Source organism: Tamandua tetradactyla, chromosome X (genome assembly GCF_023851605.1).
Source record: "Tamandua tetradactyla isolate mTamTet1 chromosome X, mTamTet1.pri, whole genome shotgun sequence".
Taxonomy (NCBI): Eukaryota; Metazoa; Chordata; class Mammalia; order Pilosa; family Myrmecophagidae; genus Tamandua; species Tamandua tetradactyla.
In genome coordinates, this window is record NC_135353.1 from 134,739,554 (window position 1) to 134,762,626 (window position 23,073).

Here is a 23,073-nt window from a genome sequence, read left to right on the forward strand (position 1 = left end):
TAATAGGGATTAAGAATGGAATAAAACATTATTTTTCTTTCATTTTATGTGTATTATATTTTGAAATGGCTACTAAGTTGTTAGAATATAAATGCTTATTAAGCTGTTTGAACTTAACTACTTAATACATGGACCAGCCGGTCATTACCTTTGGCCTAGGAGTACTGTGAAAAAATTACTGACACTAGGGGGCATTGTGAACCGAGAAAGTCTTGCAGCCATCCAAGGTGATGCGATGTTGCTAGGCTATATAAAAAGGGCTTCAAGAATAAGGCCCAACCCTTTCACCTTACCTATGAGAAAGCTCTGGCTCATAGAAATTCATGACATTTCCAAGACTTAAAGATCTCCAAATTCCTCAATAATATCCTCTCCATCATAGCTCACTATCTCCTTGCATTACTGACTTTTAGCTACACCACATTCCTATGTAGCCACATCTCTAAAGAGGGTCCTCTGTAATCAGCGGCTCCTACAGACAGGAAGACATTTAGGAACCCAGAAATGCTGAATCTTGGGAGAAATTAGGTTATGTATGACAATTTTGCTACTAACCAAACTTTATACTCTTAACCAAGCCAAAGCTGTGATTTAAAAAAATAGAGATGATTATTCCAAAATTGTCTTCTAATGGTAAATCATTTTGGACCATGTGTTTTCTTATTAATCCTTGAAAGGAGAACCTCTGGTTAATTGCACACAAATCAGACAAAGACCATGTTGGAAGAATCACCCACCTAATCTTATTTCCCAAACCATGAAATTCATGAAATACGTTTGGAAAGAAGAGAAAGGAAAGCTTGAAAACTCACAGTGTCTGAGTCAGCATTAGGCACATTTAGGTAGGTCCACTTCCTGTCAGGGCCTGCTTGAGAATTCTTTAAGGAAGTTGCCCAAAGGTCAAAAGAAAGAGGATATTAGAGCAATAGAAAGAAATCAGAGAAGCAAAGAAAAAGACTTACAGTAGATGGGTACGAGGACATGGGGATTCTTAAAGCCTTCCTCTCCAGGCAGGCCTTGACCACTCAAGTAAGGAGTACAGACTATTCTGTAGGCAGTGGGAAGCTACGGATGGTATTGGAGTGGGAGAGAAACTGGGTTTGTGTTTTAGGCAGATGACCTGCGGCAGTATAGAGGATGGTGGAGGAGCTGAGAACGTGATGGCAGGGCAATTTGTCAGCAAGGAATTGAAATACTTTATAGGCTTGAGCTGATGAGGGCCTAAATTAGGGAATGAAGAGGTTTTAAAACTTGGGTAAGGACGGTGGAGGGAGAGGGAAGGTATCAGGAGCCTTTGGAAAAGCCCACACAAAATGAAACTGAAAAGCACTCTGTGGGCAAAGGGCAAGCAGGAGCTTGTAACAATTTTGTACTCACTGTCACACATTTTTCCAACCATATTCAGACCTTTCTTTGAAAAGCATGGAAAATCAACCAGAGAAAGAAGGAACTTCCAGTATTTGCTAAAGAACTGCTTACGGTTGACAGGCCACTTGCAAGACTGCGGGTGTATGTAGAAAATCGGGAGGACACTAAGTCATCAATGCCTTCTTCAGACTCTTCCAAGGAATCCTAAAAAAAAGACGACAAAATCAGTGCTTTGGTTTATTTTTTTCATAGAAAGTCTTTTTACTTTAAAGGTTCACAAAAGTCAGGGCTTATTTAATGTCTTTCACTACAGTTTCATAATTTTACAAATAGAGGTCTTGCATTTATTTTATTACATTTGAATGTTACTTTTTAGGTCCATATTTGAACAGATTGGTGTGGATCTATAGAAGTGAATTGATTTTTAATACATTTTTACTGAGATATATTCACATACCATATAACCATCTGAAGGGTACAAGCAATGGCTTACAGAATCATCAATGCGGCTCACATTCGTCACCACAATCAATTTTAGAATATTTTCATTATTATAAAAAAAGAAAAAGAACACCCAAAACAGCCCATACCTCTTACATCCCATATTATTTATTTATGTGTTTGTCTTTGTTTTCTTACTCATCTGCCCAACACTGGCAAAGGAAGTGTCAGCCACAAGATTTTCACAATTACATTGGCCACACTTTAAAAGTGCTATAGTTGTTCAACCATCATTAAGAATCAGGGCTACTGGATTATAGTTCAACAGTTTCAGGCATTTCATTCTAGTTCCCTGAATACACTAGAAACTAAAAAGGAATATCTATGTAATGCATAAGAATAATCTCTAGAATGACCTCTCGACTTTATTTGAAATCTCTCAGCTACTGAGACCTTATTTTTTTAAATTTCTTTTCCTGTTTTTGGTCCATCCCACAATGCCAAGGCCAGGCTCATCCCTGAGAGTCATGTCCCACATTGCCAAGGAAATTTACACCCCCAGGAGTCATGTCCCACGTGGGCGGGGAGTGGGGGAGGACAATGAGTTCACCTGCTGAGTTGGCTGAGAGAGAGAGGCCACATCTGAGCAACAAAAAAGGTTCTCTGGGGATGACTCTTAGGCATGATTATTAGTAGGCTTAGCTTCTCCTTTGCAGGAATAAGTTTCATAAGGGCAAACTCCAAGATCGAGGGCTTGGCTTATTAAATTGGGAGTCTCCAATGCTTGTGAGAATAACAGGAATTAACCAAGTGGGGAAGTTCAATATTTCCACATTTCCCCCCCAGTTCCTCAAGAGGGCTTTGCAAATACTTTTTTACTTTCTGCCCAAATTACTCTGGGATGTATCAGAGTATTACATTAATCTGTACAAAATAACAAGTTCTCATTCTTTATTCAATGTTCCAAGTACTTATGTTGTTTGAATAAACTGACCATGCAGGTTAAATGACATAGTATGCTACAGAAAATATAAATTTTGTACCAAATAAAACTCTCTTCCTTCGGTCTCACACAGAAGCTGAAGTTTTAAAATCCAGACAATATCATCCTTTACCCTTTAGTCTGATTTACCTTAGTCTTATCCAGATCGGCTTCATTCATATCTCTAATTGAAGTCTGATCTCTTTTTCAGCTTTGTTAACAGTTGCTGTATTGGGTAATGCTGACTTTCAGAGTTACAAAATTCTACCTCTGAGTCTCAGGCGTCACACAGATACCCAAAGTTCCAGGGAAAGACAAGGTTATACACAAAAATCTCAGCATCTCAGAATTTAGAAATAACAGTTAAAACTCAGGAATAGATGTGCCTGTTGAAAGAGCTTAAAATCTAGAACCCTTTGCAATAAGCCTTATTGAACATTCTGTAGAACTTAATTGTCAATTGCCCAATCTCTGCCCATGTTCTATCCCCTGATAATCTATGCTCTTGAACTCAATTTCCAGAGTTTACACATTAGTTAGTTCATATTAGTGAGGCCTTACAATATTTTTCTTTTCATTCTGGCTCATTTTTTTCAACATAACATCCTCAAATTCATTCACCTAGCTGCATGCCTTCCAACTTCATTCTTTCTTGCAGTATATACCACAGCTCACCCTTCTGTTCATCAGTAGATGTACCCTTGGGCTACCCCCAACCATTGCAAATCGTGAATACTGCTGCCATAAATAACAGTGCGCAAATGTCCATTCATGTCCCTGCTTTCAGTTCTTCCAAGTATATACCTAATAATGGGGTTGTAGGATCATATGGCGACTCATATTCAGCCTCCTGTGGAACCAACACACTGTCCTCCAGAGGGGCTGCACCAATCTATTTCCCTACCACAGTGAATAGGTACATCTGTCTCTCCACATTTTTTCTAGCATTTATATCTTTCTGTTTATTCTTTAAACAGTTTTCCTGCAAGTAAATCCATCCTAAGTAAACAATCAATGGCTCCCGCTATAATCACATAGTTATGCACTCACTATCATAATCTATATGAGAACATTTCCATTTAGTTCTGTGCTGTGATCTCAGCCCTTCCACCAATTCCAGACTTGTGTAGGATGTGTGTCCAGTCACGAATATTCCCTGAACAGTTGTTCCAGACAGTTCCTGGCTATATACTAACTGCCCTAAAGAACTAATTAAATTCTGCATCTCCTTTCACTACCATTTTGCCCCGCCTCTTGCAATTGCTTTTTATGTATTGATGTTCTTAATGGACTTCAATGACAATATTGGATTACTCACAATCCTTGACTTCTGACACACTTTCATCCTTGGTCCATGTATGATTCTCTTTCATTTATTTGTTTATTTATTTGAAATAATGTAGCAAACATCCATGCCCCCATCACCCAACATGAAAACATGGACCTTGAAAATAATCTATGTATACTCATGTGTTCTTCTCCCATTCTATCCTTCAACATATGTAATGCAACCTCCATTCTAAATAGCACTCTTTTAAATGGAGTTTTATTTTCATTGTATTTACTATTTGTTGCTCAAATATGAAAATACAGTGGACATTTCTAAAACTCTCACTACTTCTAATATGTTATTTGTTGATCTTTTGAGTATTCTATGAAGATGTTCATATCAACTGCTAATGGAAATTTATTTCCTCTTTCCAATTATGCATTTGATTTCTTTTTCTTACCTTATTACACTGGCTAGGAATTTCAACAAACTTTGCAATTGCGTGGTGATATTGGACATACTTCTCTCATTCCTCATTTTAAAAGTAATGTTGCTAGTAATTCATGATTTAGGATGATGCTTGCTATATTAAAAAAGATAGGTATTCTTTTTCAAGTTAGATCACTTCTCTTTCTAATTTACTAAGAGCTTTTATCATTAATTTATGCTGAATTATGTATAGTTATCTCACTGAATCTACTAAAATTATCACATATTTTAAAAATCTACTGATGTGGTAAACTAATTTATAGATTTTTAAATATTAAAACCATCCTTGTAGAAGTAAACGTCCTTGAAAAATATTAGCAAATTGAACCCAGCAATGTATACAAATAATTATACACCACAGCCAAATGAGATTTACTCCTGGTTTGCAAGGTTAGTTCAACATTCAAAAGAAAGCAATACAATATACCATATCAACAGGTTAATAAGAAAAATCATATGATCATATCAGTTGATGCAGGAAAAGCATTCGACAAAATTCAACATCCATTATTTTATTTGTTTGTTTATGTATGTATGTATGTATGTATGTATGTCTACTGTATAGTGGGGGTCACATTTCATTCTTTTTCCATGTGAATATCCCCCTATTGCAGTACCATTTGTTGATTTTTTGTTTGTTTGGGTTTTCGTTTGTTTCCTTGTTTGTTTGTTTGGGAGGTGCATGGGCTGGGAATTGAACCTGGGCCTCCTGCATTGGCAGGTGGGAATTCTACCACTGAACTACCCTTACACCTTCTCATTACTTTTATTATATATATGATGTAAATTTCATTTATAGAGCTAACACATTTTTAAAGTTATAAAGGCACTCAGATATGCATTAGATAAAATCGTCTGTGGTTGAATACAACTAGTAAAGTCTTGCACAAGCATCTAATGTTTAAAATGAAGCACAAAAATAAAGGTAGGAATTCTATTGCTATGCTCCAGGTTGTTATATTTGTCAGTTTGAGTGACTCTTGGTATAATCAGAGTTGTGCCTTCACCACCACAGTCAATTTGAGAACATTCTCATTGTTCCAAAAAAAATCCCATATCCCTTTTACTCCCTATTATTGACACTCATCATTGGTATAGTACCTTTGTTACAATTTATGAAAAAATATTATAGTATTACTGTTAACTGTAGTGCATAGTTTGCATTAGTTATATTTTTTCCATATACTACCCTATTATTAACACCTTATAATAGTGACATACATATGTTCTAGTTCATGTAAGAACATTCTTATATTTGTACTAATTACCACAATCAATGTCCACAACAGGGTTTACTATGTTATACAGCTCCATGCTTTATCCTCTAGCTTCCCTTCTAGTAACATATATGACCTTAAACTTCCCCTTTCAACCATAATCACACCCATAATTCAGCACTGTTAATTACACTCACAGTAATGTGTTACCGTGTCCTCTATCCATTTCCAAACATTTGCAATCAACCTTATTAGAAATTCTGTATAAATTAAGCACCAGTTCCGAATTCTCTACCTTCATTCTATCTCCTGGTAACCTATACCTTAGCTTTTAACTCCAAGAGTTTACTCATTATAATGAATTCATATTAGTGAGACCATACAATATTTGCCCTTTTGTGTCTGGCTTATTTCATTCAACATAGCATCCATAAGGTTGAGCATGTTGTCACATGCATCAGGACTTCATTCCTTCTTACACCTACACCTGAGTAATAGTCCATCATATATAATACAACATTTGGTTATCCATTCATCAGTCAGTGTATGTGCTGGTTTGAAATTGTTATGTACTCCAGAAAAGCCATGGTCTTTTAATTCAATTTTGTGGGGGCAGACATACTGTTGGGTGGGACCTTCTGCCAGTATGAAACTGTCATGTACCCCAGAAAAGCTGTGTCCTTAAATCCTCATTCAATATTGCTAGATGGGGTCTTTTTTAATTGTTTCCATGGAGATGTGACCCAGCCAATTGTGGGTGGTAATTTTTGATTAGATGGATTCCATGGAGATATGTCTCCACCCATTTAAGGTAGGGTTGCTTATTGGAGTCCTTTAAGAGGGAAACATTTTGGAAAGAGCCAACAGAGCCCACACAGCCAGAGACCTCTGGAGATGCAGAAGGAAAATGCCCCCTGGGGAAACATGAAATGAGGAAAGAAAGCTAGCAGACATTGTCATGCACTATCTCAGCTGAGAAAGAAACCCCAGACTTCATCAGCCCTTTCTTTGGAGTTAAGTTATCTTTCTCTGGATGCCCCAGTTTGGACATTTTTATGACCTTAGAACTTTAAACTTGTAAATTAATTAATTCCCTTTTAAAAACTGCTCCGTTTCTGGTATAATTGCATTCTGGCAGCTTACAAACTAAAACAAACCTTTTGATTAGGTTGTTTCCATGGAGATGTGACCCTGCCCACTCAAGTTGGGTCTTAATCTGCTTACTGGAGTCCGTTAAGAGAGGGACATTTTGGAGAGAACACAGATGTTTGGAGATGCAGAATGAAATGTGCCAGGACACACCCAAAGCTGAGAGAGCTGTTTGAAACCAGAAGCCAGGAGTAAAGGATCAGCAGGCATTGCCATGTGCCTTCCCATATGACAGAGAAACACCAGATGCAATCAGCCTTTCTTGTTGATGCCTTAATTTGGACATTTTCGCAGCCTTTGAAATGTAACTTATAACTTAATAAATCCCCTTTATAAAAGTCAATCCATTTCTGGTATATTGCACTCTGGCAGTTTTAGCAAACTGAAACAATGTACAATTGGGTTGTTTCCATCTTTTGGTATTTGTGAATAATGTCACTATGAACACTGGTGTGCAAAAGCCTGTTCATAATCCTGCTTTCAGTTGTTCTGAATATATACCTAGTAGCAGGATTCCTGGATCATATGGCAGTTTTGTACTTAGGTTCCCAAGGAACTGCCAAATGGTCCTCCATTGCAGCTGCACCATTCTACATTCCCAACAACAGTGAATAAGTGTTCCTATTTCTCCATGTCCTTTCAAGCACTTGCAGTTCTCCATTTTTTTTTTAATAGTGGCCATTCTAGTAGGTATGAAATGATGTCTCATAGTGGTTTTGATTAGCATTTCCCTAATAACTAGTGAATTTAGCATCTCTTATGTGTTTTTTAGGCATTCATAGTTCCTCTTTGGAAAACATGTCAATTTGAGTATTTTGCCCATTTTTAAATTGGATTGCCTGTCTTTTTATTGCTGAGTTGTGAGATTTCTTTATATATTCTGGATATTAAACCCTTATTGGACATGAAGTTTCCAAATATTTTCTCCTATTGTGTAGTTTGCCTTTTCACTCTCTTGAAAAAGTCCCTTGAAGCAGAAAAATATTTAATTTTGAGTAGGTCCCATTTATCTATTTCTTCTTTTGTTGCTTGCTCTTTGAGGGTAAAATCTAAGAAGCCATTGCCTATCACAAGATTTGAAGATGCTTCTATACATTTTCCAACACCCATTCTTGATAAAACTCTCAGCAAACTAGGAAAGGAATCAAACCTCTTCAATTTGATAAAGAACATCTACAGAACACATATAGCTAACATCATATTGAATGGTGAGAAACTGAAATGCTTGGGAACAAGGCAATAATATCTTCTCTCACAATTCCTATTCAACATCATGCTAGAAGTACTAGGTAATGCAATAGAACACAAGAAAAGAAAATGAAAGTATACAAATTGGAAAGGAAGAAATAAAATTGTCTTTGCTCACAGGTGACATGTTTGCTGGTTTGAAAGAATTTATGTACCGTAGAAAAGCCAGGTTTTTATCCTAATCCCATTTTGTAAAGACAGCTGTTTCTTCTAATCCCTATTCCGTAATGGCTGTTGGAAACTTTAATTAGATTATCTCCATGGAGCTGTGATTCAATTAAGTGTGGGTATTAAACATGATTAGGTGGAGACGTGTCTCCACCCATTCCAGGTGGGTCTTGATTAGTTTACTGGAATCCTTTAAAAGAGGAAGCATTTTTGAGAAAGCTTCAGAATGACATAGTCATGAGAAGCAGAGAGTCCACCAGCCAGCGACTTTTGGAGATGAAGAAGGAAAACACCTCCCAGGGAACTTCATGAAACAAGAGGGCTGGAGAGAAAGCCACAGCAGATGCCATGTTCTCCGTGTACCCTTCCACTTGAGAAAGAAATGCTGAACGTCATTGGCCTTCCTGAACCAAGGCCTCTTTCCCTGGATGCCTTAGATTGGACATTTCTATAGACTTGTTTTAATTGGGACATTTTCTAGGCCTTAGAATGTAAACTAGCAACTTACTAAATTCCTCTTTTTAAAAGCTGTTCCATTTCTGGTATATTGCATTCCGGCTGCTAGCAAACTAGAACAACATGATTGTCTACATAGAAAATCACAAGTTAATATAGAAAGGTGATGATGTTGCAAATGCAAAAAAAATACACCTCATTACAAAACTTGATTTTCAGAATATTATATTTTCATTATTTCTTCTTTAACCAAATAATTATTTAGTAGTATGTTTTTACTTTGCAAACTTGCAAAGATATTCAACTTAAATTTTTGTTAGTAATACCTAATTGTACTGACGTCAGAGAGAGTGATGAGTAGGATTTTTAACAGAATTTAAATTCTCTGTTATCATGTACATATCCTCTATTTATAATTCACTTCTTTAGTATTAGCATTAAATTTATCAAGACAACTTTATCAAATTATATAATCATCTTTATTTTTTATATCCCTTGAAACATTCCTGGATTCCTTTCTCTTCTTAAAAATTTCATAAAAACTGTTTTCAGTGTGGGTTTGTGTGACAAGTCTTGGAGACCTCTATTCCTTAGAATATTTTTAATGCCCTTGTATTTTAAAAATAGGAAAACTTTTAAAATAGGGTTTAAAATTCTAGGTTCAGATTTAAACTGGTTTTCTTTTTTACTTTTAATATATTCCACCTTTGTCATCTTGTACCCTGTGTTGTAACTGAAAACTCTGATGTCAACCTAATTCTTGTTTATTTGTATGTAATAGGATTTTTCTGCATAAGATTGCAGAATTTTCTCTTTTATTGATATTCTTAGATTTTACTATAATGTATCTAGTTGTGGGTTTTAATTTATTTCTCATTTGACACTTTCAAGCTCGGAAATAAAATCTTTCCTTAATTCTGAGAAATATAACCTTAATATTTTTAAGTAGCCCTTTTTCTATATTCTATATTTTGCTTTTTCTGCATTTGCTATTACTCAGCTGTCAGCACTTAAACTTCTAATCCCCATAAGTCCTTACTTTCTTTTTTAAAAGCTTTTATTATGAAAAAGTTCAAGCATACACAAAAATACAATAGTGAACCTTCCTAACTGATCACCAGCTTTAACAATTTTCTATATATTGCCAAACTAATTTCAGCTATTTCCATTGCTGTTTATTTGTTTTTCACAGTTTTATTGGGATACAATTCAGTAATTTTTAGCAAATTTACAAAGTTGGGCATGTGTCAACACAATCCAGTTTTAGAAAATTTCCTTTAACTTGACAAGTTTCTTCATGCCTTTTTGCTCTCAATTCCCACTCTCATCCATAGTCCCTGGCAACCATTAACCTACTTCGCTTCTCTACAGATTTGCTTCTCTTGGACATTTCACACAAATGTAATCAAATAATACATAGTCATGATTGGATTCTTTCACTTAACAATGTTGTAGAAAGCATCAATGTTCATCCCTTTTTATGGCCGAATAATATTCCCTTGTATGGAATACAATGCACATTTCATTTATCTATTCACTAGCTGATGGACATTTGGATTGTTTGCACATTTTGATTATTATGAATAATGCTGCTACGAACGCTCACACACAAGTGTTTAGGTGGACCTATGTTTTCATTTCTCTTGGGTAGAAATGAAATGAAATCATTGGGAAGAAATAAAAACATTGCTGGGTTTATGTTTTAAAGAAACCATGAAAATTTTTCCAAAGTGTACCATTTTCCATTCCCATCAGCAATGGATAAAGGTTCCAGTTTTTTATTAGATCCATTCTAGTGAGTGTGGAGTAGTCTCACCATGATTTAAAATTTCATTCCTCTGAGTAATGATACTGAGCCTCTTTTTATGTGGTTTTTGGCCATTTGTAAAGCTTTTCTAGTAAAATGTCTATTTAAATATTTTGACCATTATTTAATGTTTGTCCTTTTTTTTCTTTGTATGCTGTATGGCAGGAGTCACATTTCATTCTTTTTCCATGTGAGTATTCCTTATTGCAGTATCATTTGTTAAATTTTTGGTTTTGTTTGCTTCATTTGTTTGCTTGCTTGTTTTTTGAGGGGGGATGTACATGGGCCAGGAATCGAACTTGGGTTTCCCAGATGGCAGGCGAGAATTCTACCACTGAACTACCCTCGTACCCCAGAGTTTGTCATTTTAATACTGAATTTAAGGGTTTTTGTATATTTTGGGTACAAATCACTTACAAACTATATGATTTGTAAATATTTTCTCCCACTCTGTGGTTTATCTTTTTTTATTCATAATGGTGTCATTTGAAGTGCAAAACGTCTTTAATTTTTTTTTTGGAGAAATTTTTTTTCTTTATTAGAGATGTTGTGGATTTATGGAACAATCATGCATGAAATACAGGATTCCCAAATACCACCTTATTAGTAACACCTTTGCATTGGTGTAGAACATTTGTTACCATTGATGAAAGCACAGGTTTATAAATGAACTATTAACTATATTCTTTAACTGAGGGTTCCCTGTTTGGGTAGGGTAGATCCATGGATTTCTTAAAAAAATTTAATCCTGTTACCACATATAGAGCCTAATACTTCCCCATTTTAATTGCATTCAGATATCTATTTCAGTTTGCTTAGTTATGTTCACAATGTTATGCTTCCTTCACCGCCATCCATTATCAAAACATTTCCATCATTCTAAATAAGAATCTTGTACATTTTAAGCCTGAACTTCCCCTTCCCTAGTCCCACCCTGTCCCCTGGTAACCTATATTCTAGATTCTGACTATATGAGTTTTCATATTCTGTTTTTTCAAATCAGTGAGCTCATACAACATTTGTTCTTTTGTGTCTAGCTTTTGTCACTCAACATGACATCTTCGAGGTTCATCCAGGTTGTTTCATGTTTCAAGACTTCATTCCTTTTTATGATAAATAATATGCCATTATATTTATATAATACATTTTGTTTATCCATTCATTTGCTGATGGACACTTGCTTTGTTCCAGTTTTTGACAATTGTGAATAATACCACTATGAGCATGGGTGCACAGATATCTAAGTCCCTGCTTTCAATTCTTTTGATTATGTACTTAGCAGTGGGATTGCTGGGTCATATGGTAGTACTTGGCTTTCTGAGGAACTGTCAAACTGAATTCCATGGCAGCTGCACTATTTAACATTCCTAACAGCAATGAGTGAGTGTTCCTATTTCTCCGTATCCTCTCCAACAATTGTTCTTTTCCATTTTTCTTTAATAGCAGCCATTCTAATGGGTGTTGAATGATTTCTCACTGTGGTTTGGATTTGCATCTCCTTGATGGCTAATAATGTTGATCATCTTTCCATGTGCTTTCTGGACACTTATGTATCTTCTTCAGAGAGATGTCTGTTCAAGTCTTTGCCCTCTTTAAAATTGGGTTATTTGTCTTTTTGTTGTTAAGTTGAAGGATTTCTGTATATATTCTGGATATTTATTAGATATGTGGTTGCCAAATATTTTCTACCATTCTGTAGGTTATTGCTTATTTTCATGATAAAATCATTTGAGGTATAAAAGTTTTAAATTTTGATGAGGTTTCATCTATTTCTTTATTCTTTTGTTGCTTGTGCTTTGGGTGTAATGTCTGAGAAATCATTGCCTAAAACAAGGTCCTGAAGATACTTCCCTATGGTTTCTTCTAGGAGTTTGATAGATCTGGGTCTCATACTTATGTATTTGATTCATTTTGAGTTGATTTTTGTATATGGTGTGAGGTCGAGGTCCTTTTTTGGCAAATAGAGATCGATTTTTTTCTAGCACCATTTGCTAAAGAGACTATTCTTTCCAATTAAGTGCTCTTTGCCACCTTCTCAAAAACCAGTTGGTCATAATTGTTAGGGTTGACTTCTGGTCTCTCAATTTGATTCCATTGATCTATATGTCTGCCTTTATGCCAGTACCATGAGGTTTTGATTACTGTGGCTTTGTAATAAGTTTTAAGATTGGGAAGTGTGAATCCTCCAGCTTCATTCTTCTTTGTCAAGATGGTTTTAGCTATGTGGGACTCCTCACCCTTCCACATTAATTCAATGATTGGTTTTTCCATTTCTGCAAAGAAGGTTATTGGAAGTTTGATTGGTATGGCATTGGATCTATAAATTGCTTGGGTTAGGATCAACATCCTAATGACTTTGATTTTCCAATCCATGAACAGGAATGTCATTCCATTTATTTAGGTGTACTTTGATTTCTTTTAGCAATATTTTGTAATTTTTTTGTGTAAAAGTCCTTTATGTACTTGGTTAGATTTACTCCTATTCATTTGATTCTTTTAGTTGTTACTGTGAATAGAATTTTTTCCTTGAATTCTTCTTCTAACTGTTCATTCCTGCTGGGATTTTGATAGGGATTGTGTTGAATCTCTATATCCATTTAGAGAGAATTTCCATCTAAACAATATTGAGTCTTACAATCCATGAACATAGACTGTCTCTCCATTTATTTAGATCTTTTATTTAGCTCAGCAATATTTTCATAAATCTCAGTGTTCATGTCTTATATAACTTTTTTTATAATATTATTCCTAAGTATTTCAATCTTTCACATGTTATTGTGAATGAAGTTATTTTCTTAATTTCACTTTCAGATTGTTCATTATTATTTCACAGAAATACAATTAATTTTTATAAACTGACCTTATATCCTGAAACCCTGCTGAATGCATATAACAGTTCTGGTAATATTTTTTAGGATTCTTTGGGATTTTCCACATATAGAATTATGTCATCTGTAAATTAAGAAGATATTGCTTCTTTATTTCTAATGAAATGCCTTCATTTCTTTTAGTTTATTTTTTCCTTTCTCTCTCCCTTCCTTACTGCACTGGCTAGAATCTCCTGTACAATGTTGAATAGATATAGTGACCAGGGGAACATTTGTTTTGCTCCTGAACTTAGGGGGGAAAGAAATTAGCATCATTTTGCCATTAAGTACGATGTTAGCTATAGCGATTTTTTTTTTTTTAACATGGGCAAGCACTGGGTATTGAACCCGGGTTTCCAGCAGGCAGGCGAGAACTCTGCCACTGAGCCACCGTGGCCTGTCCTAAGTATAGCATTTTTAAGATGCCCTTTGTTAGATTAAGGGCATGGATACTGGATTTTGTTAAATGCTTTTTCTGTATCTACTGAGATAATGATGTGGTCTTTGTCTTTTATTCCATTAATATGTTGCATTACGTATTTTTTTGTATGTAATTTAGTTCTTAATGCTAAACCAACCTTGAATCATTGGGATAAATCCCACTTCTTTATGGTGTGTCATCCATTTTATATGTTACTGGACTTAGTTTCTTAATTTTTTTTTTCGCATGGGCAGGCACCAGGACTTGAACCCTTGTCTCCAGCACGGCAGGCAAGAACTCTGCCTGCTGAGCCACCATGGTCCACTCAATATTAACAACTGTCTTGTTAAGCCTATTTTACTCTTAGCATTTTTTTTTTAATTTTTATTGTTTGCATGGGCAGGCACCAGGAATCAAACCCGGATCTCCAGCATGGCAGGCAAGAACTCTGCCTGCTGAGCCACCATGGCCTTTCTTGAGTCAAGGTATCTTTCTCTGAATGCCTTAGTTTGGACATTTTTATGGGCTTAGAGCTGTGAACATGTAATTTAAGTCCTTTTTATAAAAGCCAACTCATTTCTGATATATTGCATTCTGGCAGCATTAGCAAACTAAAACAGTATCTCATTTAATATTTATAAAGATCATTTCATTTTTATGTCTCATCGCATTTTCTAGAGCCATCAAAACAATGTTGAGTAGTAATAGTAATAGTAATAGTGAGAACCCCTGTTTTGTTCTTGATTTTAATGGCAATAGGTTAATCATTTCAACATTTAAAATGAAGTATGCTGTAGGTTTTTTGGTTCTTAGTTTTTGTAAATCATCTTTAAGTGGTTTCTGTTAGTTTTAAATTAGCATTTTTATTATGTTTTTTGTAAAATTTTATCAAAAATTTCAACATGTATTAACATAGTCTTGCATTTTTCTCCTTTAATATACTAATGTAATAAATTATGTTAATAGATATTCTTATATAGCTTAATTCTTTCATTCACATCTAGAATAAAACCTATTCTTATTGCAATATTTTTGAATCACTCCTAGGGTTTACTTGATATTATGTTTCAAGTTTTGCATATATATTCATAAATTAATTTGATTTCAGTTTTCTTTTGTGAACTATTTTTAAAATCAGGTTTGGGTTTTGAGGTTATATTAATTTTTAAATATTAATTTGAAGACTTTCATGTTTTCTAAGATCAGGAACAGTTTAATAACATTGGAATTAGTTACTCTTTAAAGGTTAAGCACAGTAAGATTTGAAACTATTTTATCTCATTGTCCTCATTTTTTTGTGGTGGATTTTAAATTACTTTTAAGATTTATACTTTAATCAGTTTTATACCATATAAATCTATAATATTTATTTTTTGAACTCCAAGTTCAAAATACTAATATCATTTAACATTTGTGTTATATCTTTCTTCTGAGGAGTTCAAATTTCTTTATAGCAATTATAGAAATTAAAATATCAGAATATTACAGCCAGAGGAATTTTGATGATAATCTAATTTGACCTTATCATTTTATAAATGAGTTCACTGAATATTGGTTTTCACATAATTTAATCTCAGATAAGAAGGCAGCTTATTGAGGCAATTTGACACATAGAAATGCTGATAAAAAGTATGTAGTCAGATAGGTCTAGCAATATGAGGTTTAGGAAATGTTAAGATCCCTATTTCCAAGATTTAGATTAAGTGATGTGCATTAACCTGGGAATTAAAAACCACAACAGGTATTTTCTTAGAGCTAATCTTCACTCATTAATCTAATTATCTGTTACCTTCTCTAAACCACTTTCTCTATTGCTCTGTATGTTAACTGTGGAGAGTAACAGGAGAAGATTATTCTATATTCTTACTTTACTGTAAGAATCACCTTAAAGTTGAATGACTTAGAGCAAGATCATGCCCTTATTTCCTCATTATCACTAGACCCTCTTCGACATCCAACTTACCAAGTCATTGTCTAAAGCCCCAGGAACAGATTTACTTCTTATGCTTCCAGTATCCTCTAAGTCTTCTGAAAATGACCCACTCAAATCTAACTCAGATCGACTCCGGTCTGGAGGAGAAAAATGAAAAGGAAAGATGTGAATCATCTTATTTTGTTGGAAGATTTTATTGCTAATATATCATCCTTATCCCAATTCACTCTAGGCATAGGACATAGTGTCATGAAAGCAGTGGTCAGAATCAGTAATTTTATGCTGTCTGTGTTAACACACTTCGATTTTTTAAAATGGTATTTTGGAAATTGCCTTACACTCAATTATCATCACAGATGTATTTATTCCTCCTTTGATCACAGGAGGTTAAATGCTTTACTACAAAAAGTTAAATTTTAAGCTGTTTAAGGCTTCTGTTTTGCTCTTAGACTTTGAAAACCTCTCATAGAATGGGCTCTGAAGCTTGGACAAAATAAAACATTAATCATTCTTGACTTTAATATTTAGATAATTTACTGTATTGCCATGTTTGACGAAAAATGCAAGTCAACCAATTCTAAATTGCTACTGTAAACTAATGGTATAGCGAATTATCTTCACACAAAAAGGGAGGGGCTATAGCTAAATTGAGAGGAAGTTCTATTTCTTAAGGCACCAGAACATGCTTTCATTAGAAGAGCATCTTGATTTCAGTTTTAAAATATAAGTTAATGAACAATGCACCCTTCAGTAATGCTACAGATAGCTTACCAATTTCTGGGCAATTTATTTCCATAGACTAATTTTATACTCCAAAGCCCTCTTGAGATAGATACAGTTGCTTAATAATGAGAAAGACTGAAGAGAGCAGATGAGACTACCTTTCCAAATCAAGTACTTAAGCTTGAAAAGGTAAATGAGATAATGCAAATGAAGTGCTTACTTAGCATAGTGCCTGATAGAGTATATACTCAATGAACAGGAGCTGTTGAATACAAGTAGACTAGACTCTATGGTGATGGCATCTAAGCTAGTTTAAAATTTTTCATTTAACAGATGAACTACTTTCCCCTTCTGAACAAAATGCAGCAATGACCACACACATTAAGAAAATCCTTTGGGAGTTATCTAGTTAGGAAACACTCTCCAACTCAGTACACAGAATTCAACCTTAGGCTTTCTGAAAACATCATCATTAGTTAACAGGTAACTTTTTCATGTTGAGGGTTTCATCATGATTTAATTTTGCACATGGGACATAAATTTTATAATCATAACAAAATTTCCTAAAGAGTTTCCCTATTCATAGGTAATAGAATTGCAATATAAGTAACAGAGGGTTATTGTGATGATGAAGCAAAATGATGTATTTGATTATGAATACCTTAACACTGTGTGATGGTTAATTAATTTTGTGTCAACATGCCTAGGTTATGGTGCCCAGTTATTTGGTCAAACACTGGCCTAGATGTTTCTGTAGATGGGATTAGCATGTACAGTTGAATTTAAAAAAAGGAGACTACCATTGGGTAAGTTTCATCTAATCAGTTGGTGGCCTTAAGAGCAAAAGTACTGAGGGTTCCAGAAAGAAGAAATTCTGCCTCAAGTCTACCCCCTCTACTCCTCTCTGAATTTTGACCCTGTTAGCCAGCCCTACTGATTTCAGACTCAAGACTGTAATATCGCTTTTACTAGAATTTCCCTGCACTATTGCGATGGTCAGGTTCATGTGTCAACTTGGCCAGGTGATGGTGCCCAGTTGTCTGTTGTTGTGATGACATTTCATGGACTTAAATCATGAGCATGTTGGTTGTATCCATGGCTGATTACATCTGCAGTCAGCTAAAGGGAGTGTCTTCTGCAATGAGTGATGCTTAATCTAATCACCTGAAGCCTTTTAAGGAGAATTCAGAAGAGAGAATCCCTCTGTCTGCTTCAGCCAGCCAGCCTCTTCTTGGAGTTCATTGAGGACTTTCATTGGAGCTGTCAGCTCATGGCCCACCCTACAGATTTTGGACTTAACATCTCCATGGTTGTGTGAGACACTTTTATAATTCTCATATCTACAGATATCTCATATCGGTTCTGTTTCTCTAGAAAACCCTGCCTAATACACCTATGGAATTTTGCCTGCCTATGGATCTTGGACTTACCAGTCCCAGAATCCTGTGACCCAATTTCTTAAAAAAAATTTCTTCATATATATATATATATATACACACACACATATATCCTGTTGGTTCTATTTCTCTGGAGATGTTGACTGATACACATTGCTTGCAAACAACCCTTTATTCAAATCATGGAATGACTTATATATCTGATATGGAGAACTTTTGACCACCACATCACTTGACTCACCATTGCTTTGAGCTCTGCAAATGCCCTTGTCTGTCATTTGTCTGAAAAAACCTTTATTTCCCACACTCCTATATTGACATTCTGGTATAGCTCTGAAACTCAGCAATGACTCCTAGTTAGAATATATGCACAGCAAATGGATTTTTCATGAATGCAAGAGGCCCAAGGCATTACCTGGGTCCACCTTCAAACAATTCTCATGGAATGGGCCTACCAGTATGGGTCAAAAAAATGGATGTTTATTTTCTAAGGCATGAAATATCCATTTTATGCTATATGGAGCAGTAGTCATTTCCATCTGATTTAGTCATTTTTTTAGAACAGAATGAGAATGTTGTAAATATCCACCTGAGGAGAGGGAGGCCCCAGACACTGCTATGGATGGTGTGCCTGAAGCATTTCTGTGATGACTCTTTGCAAGGTCCTCAGAGGTGCTCTCAATGGTAGCCAAACTCATGGAATTTTCAAAACCATGCTCCTGCCCACAAAACAAAAATGAAAAAAACCCACACATTATACTGACTTTAATTTACTTTAAAATACTCCCATATTAATGTACTTCAGTATAAACACATTTGTACTTATTACTTTAAGAAGAGCTAATTAACATTTGAAGGACCCTCATCAGGAGTCCATATAACTCCAAAACATATTATCAAAAATTACTATCTAAAATATATACCAGTAGGTTTACTACTTAACACAAAATATGTTAGAGATCATTTTTCATTGGCAAAATCAGTGAGTGTTATAAAATATATAATTAACAAGAAAGATATACAGATACATCCCATCTTGGAGGAACTTTAAATTTGGCACAGTTCATACCCTCAGAGTAGTACTAGGGCCTAGAAATCTGTTTGGTTCTTTATCTGTCTCCACTGTAAACATGCCTCACTCTCAACCACCTCTTACCTCCTTACTTTCTCCGTCCCTATTTAACAGAAGATCACGTCACCTTTTCCATCTAGAAGGCTGGTTGATCAGAATATAGCTGGTTACATCTATGTTGGAATAGAAGTTTTACGTGAGGGGTCATCAAAGCTCATAAAAGTTTAAAGAGTGGGAACATCCTTAGCTTACAGAAACAGGTGCTTGTTCTCTTGTGTGTTAATAAGTGCCTCCACACATGGCAGAATTCAGCCTGAGACTTGCTTTCATCATAACATATGATAAAGGAAAACTCTTCCCAATTTTGCTGATGCCTATGGGGCTTGGCTGCTATATCACCCCAAGGCTGCTTGAGCATTAAATTAATTTTGTAGAGTTGGAGCGGGGCCAAGGTTAAATGTCCATGCGAATGACACTATGGTGTGATAATGATCAAACCTGAAAGGTAACTTTTAATTGCCCCTTCTGTACATGACCAAAGGTACCTTTCGAAGTCCTACGGTATTTGGGAGGAATTCTGTCCTTATTGCCCTATAGCTAGCCCCCACATTAGACTTTCAGGGAGACTTTATGAATTCACTAATCAATTTAGCTTCAACGTGGACTAATTTTGGTCTTTAATGATTCGTCAACACATAATACCTGTAAGTAGGAGGTTGATAGCACACAACTCCTATAATTGCCAAAGACTGCCAACATTTATCAAAGACTGTGAGTGGTCAAACGAATAAATTAGTTTAGATCTCAACATCTCCTCTTCAAAAAGTTGCTCACTTTTTTGGGCAATTATGTCAATTTTCCAACAGTCTGTACTCCCAGTAGTATACCAGGAGTATAAATAATATTGAGTACCAATGGGTTAGTTAATATTGTATAGTCATTAACATGTAATACATATTCTGAAGGTTCTGAATGTCAAACTTAAAATTAACAGGTTGCATCATAGCAGAGTTCAGGTTAGAGACATTCATATGCTAAAGGTTTTCCATTTTAAACACTTACTTCCTACACTGTAAAGTAGAAAAGAACATTGAAACAAAGATATGCTGAGAAGTGAAATTAAGGTTTTTACCTTGATCATCATCTAACTCTATATACTTCCACTCTTCATCGTCAAAGAGCAAATGTACTTCCTAAACTACTGTACTGTCTTACATTTTATTCAACGAAAAGGATTTCTCTTCGTCTCTTTTTTTCTCTTATTCAATAGAGAGCTAGAACGCAAAAGTGAAATAGACATAGGAACTGCCTACATATATATATATACGTATACTCAACTATCTTGGGGGAATGTCTGTTGAGGAACTTTTGGTGTTTAAGAAAAAAATAAGCATGTAGAAGCTGTTAGTTTTGAAAGTATTAGCATATGATAAAAGTGACATTTTTCTCTAACAATCTCAAATAGTACTTGGAAAGATAATCCTTGTTTTGAAAACAAATTCAGTTAACATATTGGTTATTGGATTAATAGTTAGCTGCTACCTGCTGATGCAGCTGTGCCAGCTGTTCAAATTTGTAAACTACTTTTGTTGGTAATCAGCACTATTCACAGGCCACCTACTGAGTCCCGTACTGCAAGCCATCCTGCAACCCCACCTCTGGCCACAATCCGGGTTAATTTGTGGTATGGCAGGGCCCTGCACCAATATCTGCTCTGATTGCTCAGCACCCTTGCCTTACCAGTTGCTAAGTATTTTGAATACCAATACTTGTTAAGCTACCAAAGAAGTGGGTATAATCATCAACTATCCTTGCACTTTTCTGGCTATTGAGCAGAATCTGCTTGTTGAGTTTAGCATAAATATTTATCAAATTTTCAACGTGCCTTTTATTTATCTAATTAGTAAGTACAATTTAGACTCTAAGTGTTTAAATAAATATATCATTAATATTATTCAGTCTGTCTGAATGCCTTTTGGCTCTTCCTTCAAAATATATACAGACTCTGACTGCTTCTCACCACTTCCACTGCCATCTTCCTGTTTCAAGACCCCAAAATTTCCCACCTGAAATATTGGAATTGTCCCCTAAGTGGCCTCCTAGTTTCCACCATTGTTCCCCTAAAACTGGTTCGCAGCACCGTCCTAAGATTCTGCTTAAACAGAAATCAGATTGTGTCATTCTTCTGTTCAAAACCTTACAACTGCTTTCCTCCCCTATCTTATTCAGAGTTAAAGCCAAAGTCTATACAATGGCTTTTCTCTGGTCCTAGTCCCTCTCTGAACTCATTTCTTAGTACTCCTCCCTTCATTTATTCACAACAGTCACACTGGCCTCCTTGTTCTTCCTTGAACACACCAACACACTGTCACCTCAAGGCCTTTGCACTGGCTGTTGTCCCACAGGTATTAAAATATTTTAAAAATTGTTTGAACAAGGGGATTGACCATTCAAAATGGAGGCCAGCTGTGAGTAAGTGGAATGGACCTTTATCCTTTGTACCTGCCTGGAGGATCATCTTTCCCCAGAGACCTTCATGGTTAATTCCCTCACTTCCTGTAAGTCTTTGCTCAAATATTACCTATTCCAGGCCCAGCCTGATTTTCCTAATACAAATTGTTGTTGGTCCTATTTCACTTAAGCTGAACAACTTTTTTCAACAACACTTATCACCTTCTAATATATTAGAATGCCAGCTCCATAAGGGCATTTTTGTGTTTCTTTACTGCTACATTCCCAGTGCCTTGCATATAGGAGGCATTCATGAAATATTGGCTGAATCAAATAATTATTTGGCTTTCTTAAATATAGACACCAGCTATATGTATGTAGTTTCCTGTTTAATGTAAAAGTATAGTACAGGCTAATTCATTCTAAGAATGACTCCCAACAAAATATTTAATAAAGGAAAAATTTTCCAAATACTTTTCCATTTTCTTCCTTAAAAGAGAAAACCAACATAAAAATATAATTTATTACATGCATGTATATATATATATATGACATGAACTTTAAGTTTTCAATATATGTCAATACCTTATAATGGATATTCAAAACTTAAAACTATAAAAATATTTCAAGGTTCTACTTTTCTGACTGAAATCAGCTTGGAAAAATTTTAATGAAGTCGACTTATGAATATCTGCTCTGAGAAGTAGCATGGATGATGAAAATCAGAGACTTCTAAGAATTCTTTATGTTTGTTTCAGCCGTATAGCTATTTAAGACTCATCGTACAAGTACTAGCTTTGAGCCTGGTTCTGCCCTTTCCTTCTAGCTTTGGGCTTTCTATCAGGGGATAAGGATGCAGGAGGCTCAGTCTCTATTAAAATAAAAACAAAAGGTTTCTACCATTAAACAGCACAAACAAAAATGTTCTGAGATATGCAAAGCTCAAACCCAGCCATGCTATCATGGTGAAGTCAAGTCCCAGAGACTGGGTAACTCTTTACATTTGTGCACTTACTCTACTGCCAACTGAGGTAATGCTGCGTGTGCTTGGGGCCGGTGACCTCTGAATGACTGGGGTCATGCCATTGTTCCGACTGCTCTTTGGGGTCCCAAGACTGGCCTCCTGGTCATTGAGATCTGATGAACCAGTGCTCCCCCTATATGAGAAAGTATATTGTGACTTTAGCATGGAAGCAGAGCGGTAGCCAAAGGCAGGTAAGAAAAAAGTTATGAGGAACAATGAGGATACTACATTGTGAACCATATGAAGTATCTGAGTCACACCAGGACTGATCAGCAACTATCATGTCTTCCTCTTCCTCGAAGATCTTCACGGGCTCACTACGTTCAACCTCATTCATCTGACTCCAGGATCCTTGGAATTGAGCTTTACCCCATCTTTCCAACTTTATTTCCCACTGCTTCACCATCATTCTTCCAGCTGGTCCAGGTTCCCTAAGATTCTCTCAACTCACCATGCTCACTTCCACCCTGTAAGGGTGTTTCTCACTTTATTCCCACCTGATATGCCCTCTTTGTAACTCTCTATCCGTTCAAACCTTCTCCATGCTTTAAGGCTTTCCCAGTAGGCGGTGGTGGCTGGTATATTGCATT

The 23,073-nt window shown here is 35.6% G+C and overlaps 1 protein-coding gene across 7 annotated transcripts in view; it reads right to left on the reverse strand.

The window, feature by feature from the left end:
• SYTL5 (synaptotagmin like 5) overlaps positions 1 to 23,073 on the reverse strand; it is a 257,063-nt gene that overhangs the window by 22,246 nt on the left and 211,744 nt on the right. For 6 of the 7 annotated variants that reach the window (XM_077145610.1, XM_077145605.1, XM_077145607.1 and 3 more), the window contains 5 exons: positions 22,475 to 22,616; positions 18,526 to 18,655; positions 15,847 to 15,953; positions 1,480 to 1,572; positions 813 to 878 (listed from right to left, as the gene is read on the reverse strand). In XM_077145610.1, the coding sequence (XP_077001725.1) occupies positions 813 to 878; positions 1,480 to 1,572; positions 15,847 to 15,953; positions 18,526 to 18,655; positions 22,475 to 22,616 (538 nt within the window). The remainder of the gene's footprint in view (positions 1 to 812; positions 879 to 1,479; positions 1,573 to 15,846; positions 15,954 to 18,525; positions 18,656 to 22,474; positions 22,617 to 23,073) is intronic. The other variant, XM_077145611.1, reaches the window with a different exon arrangement.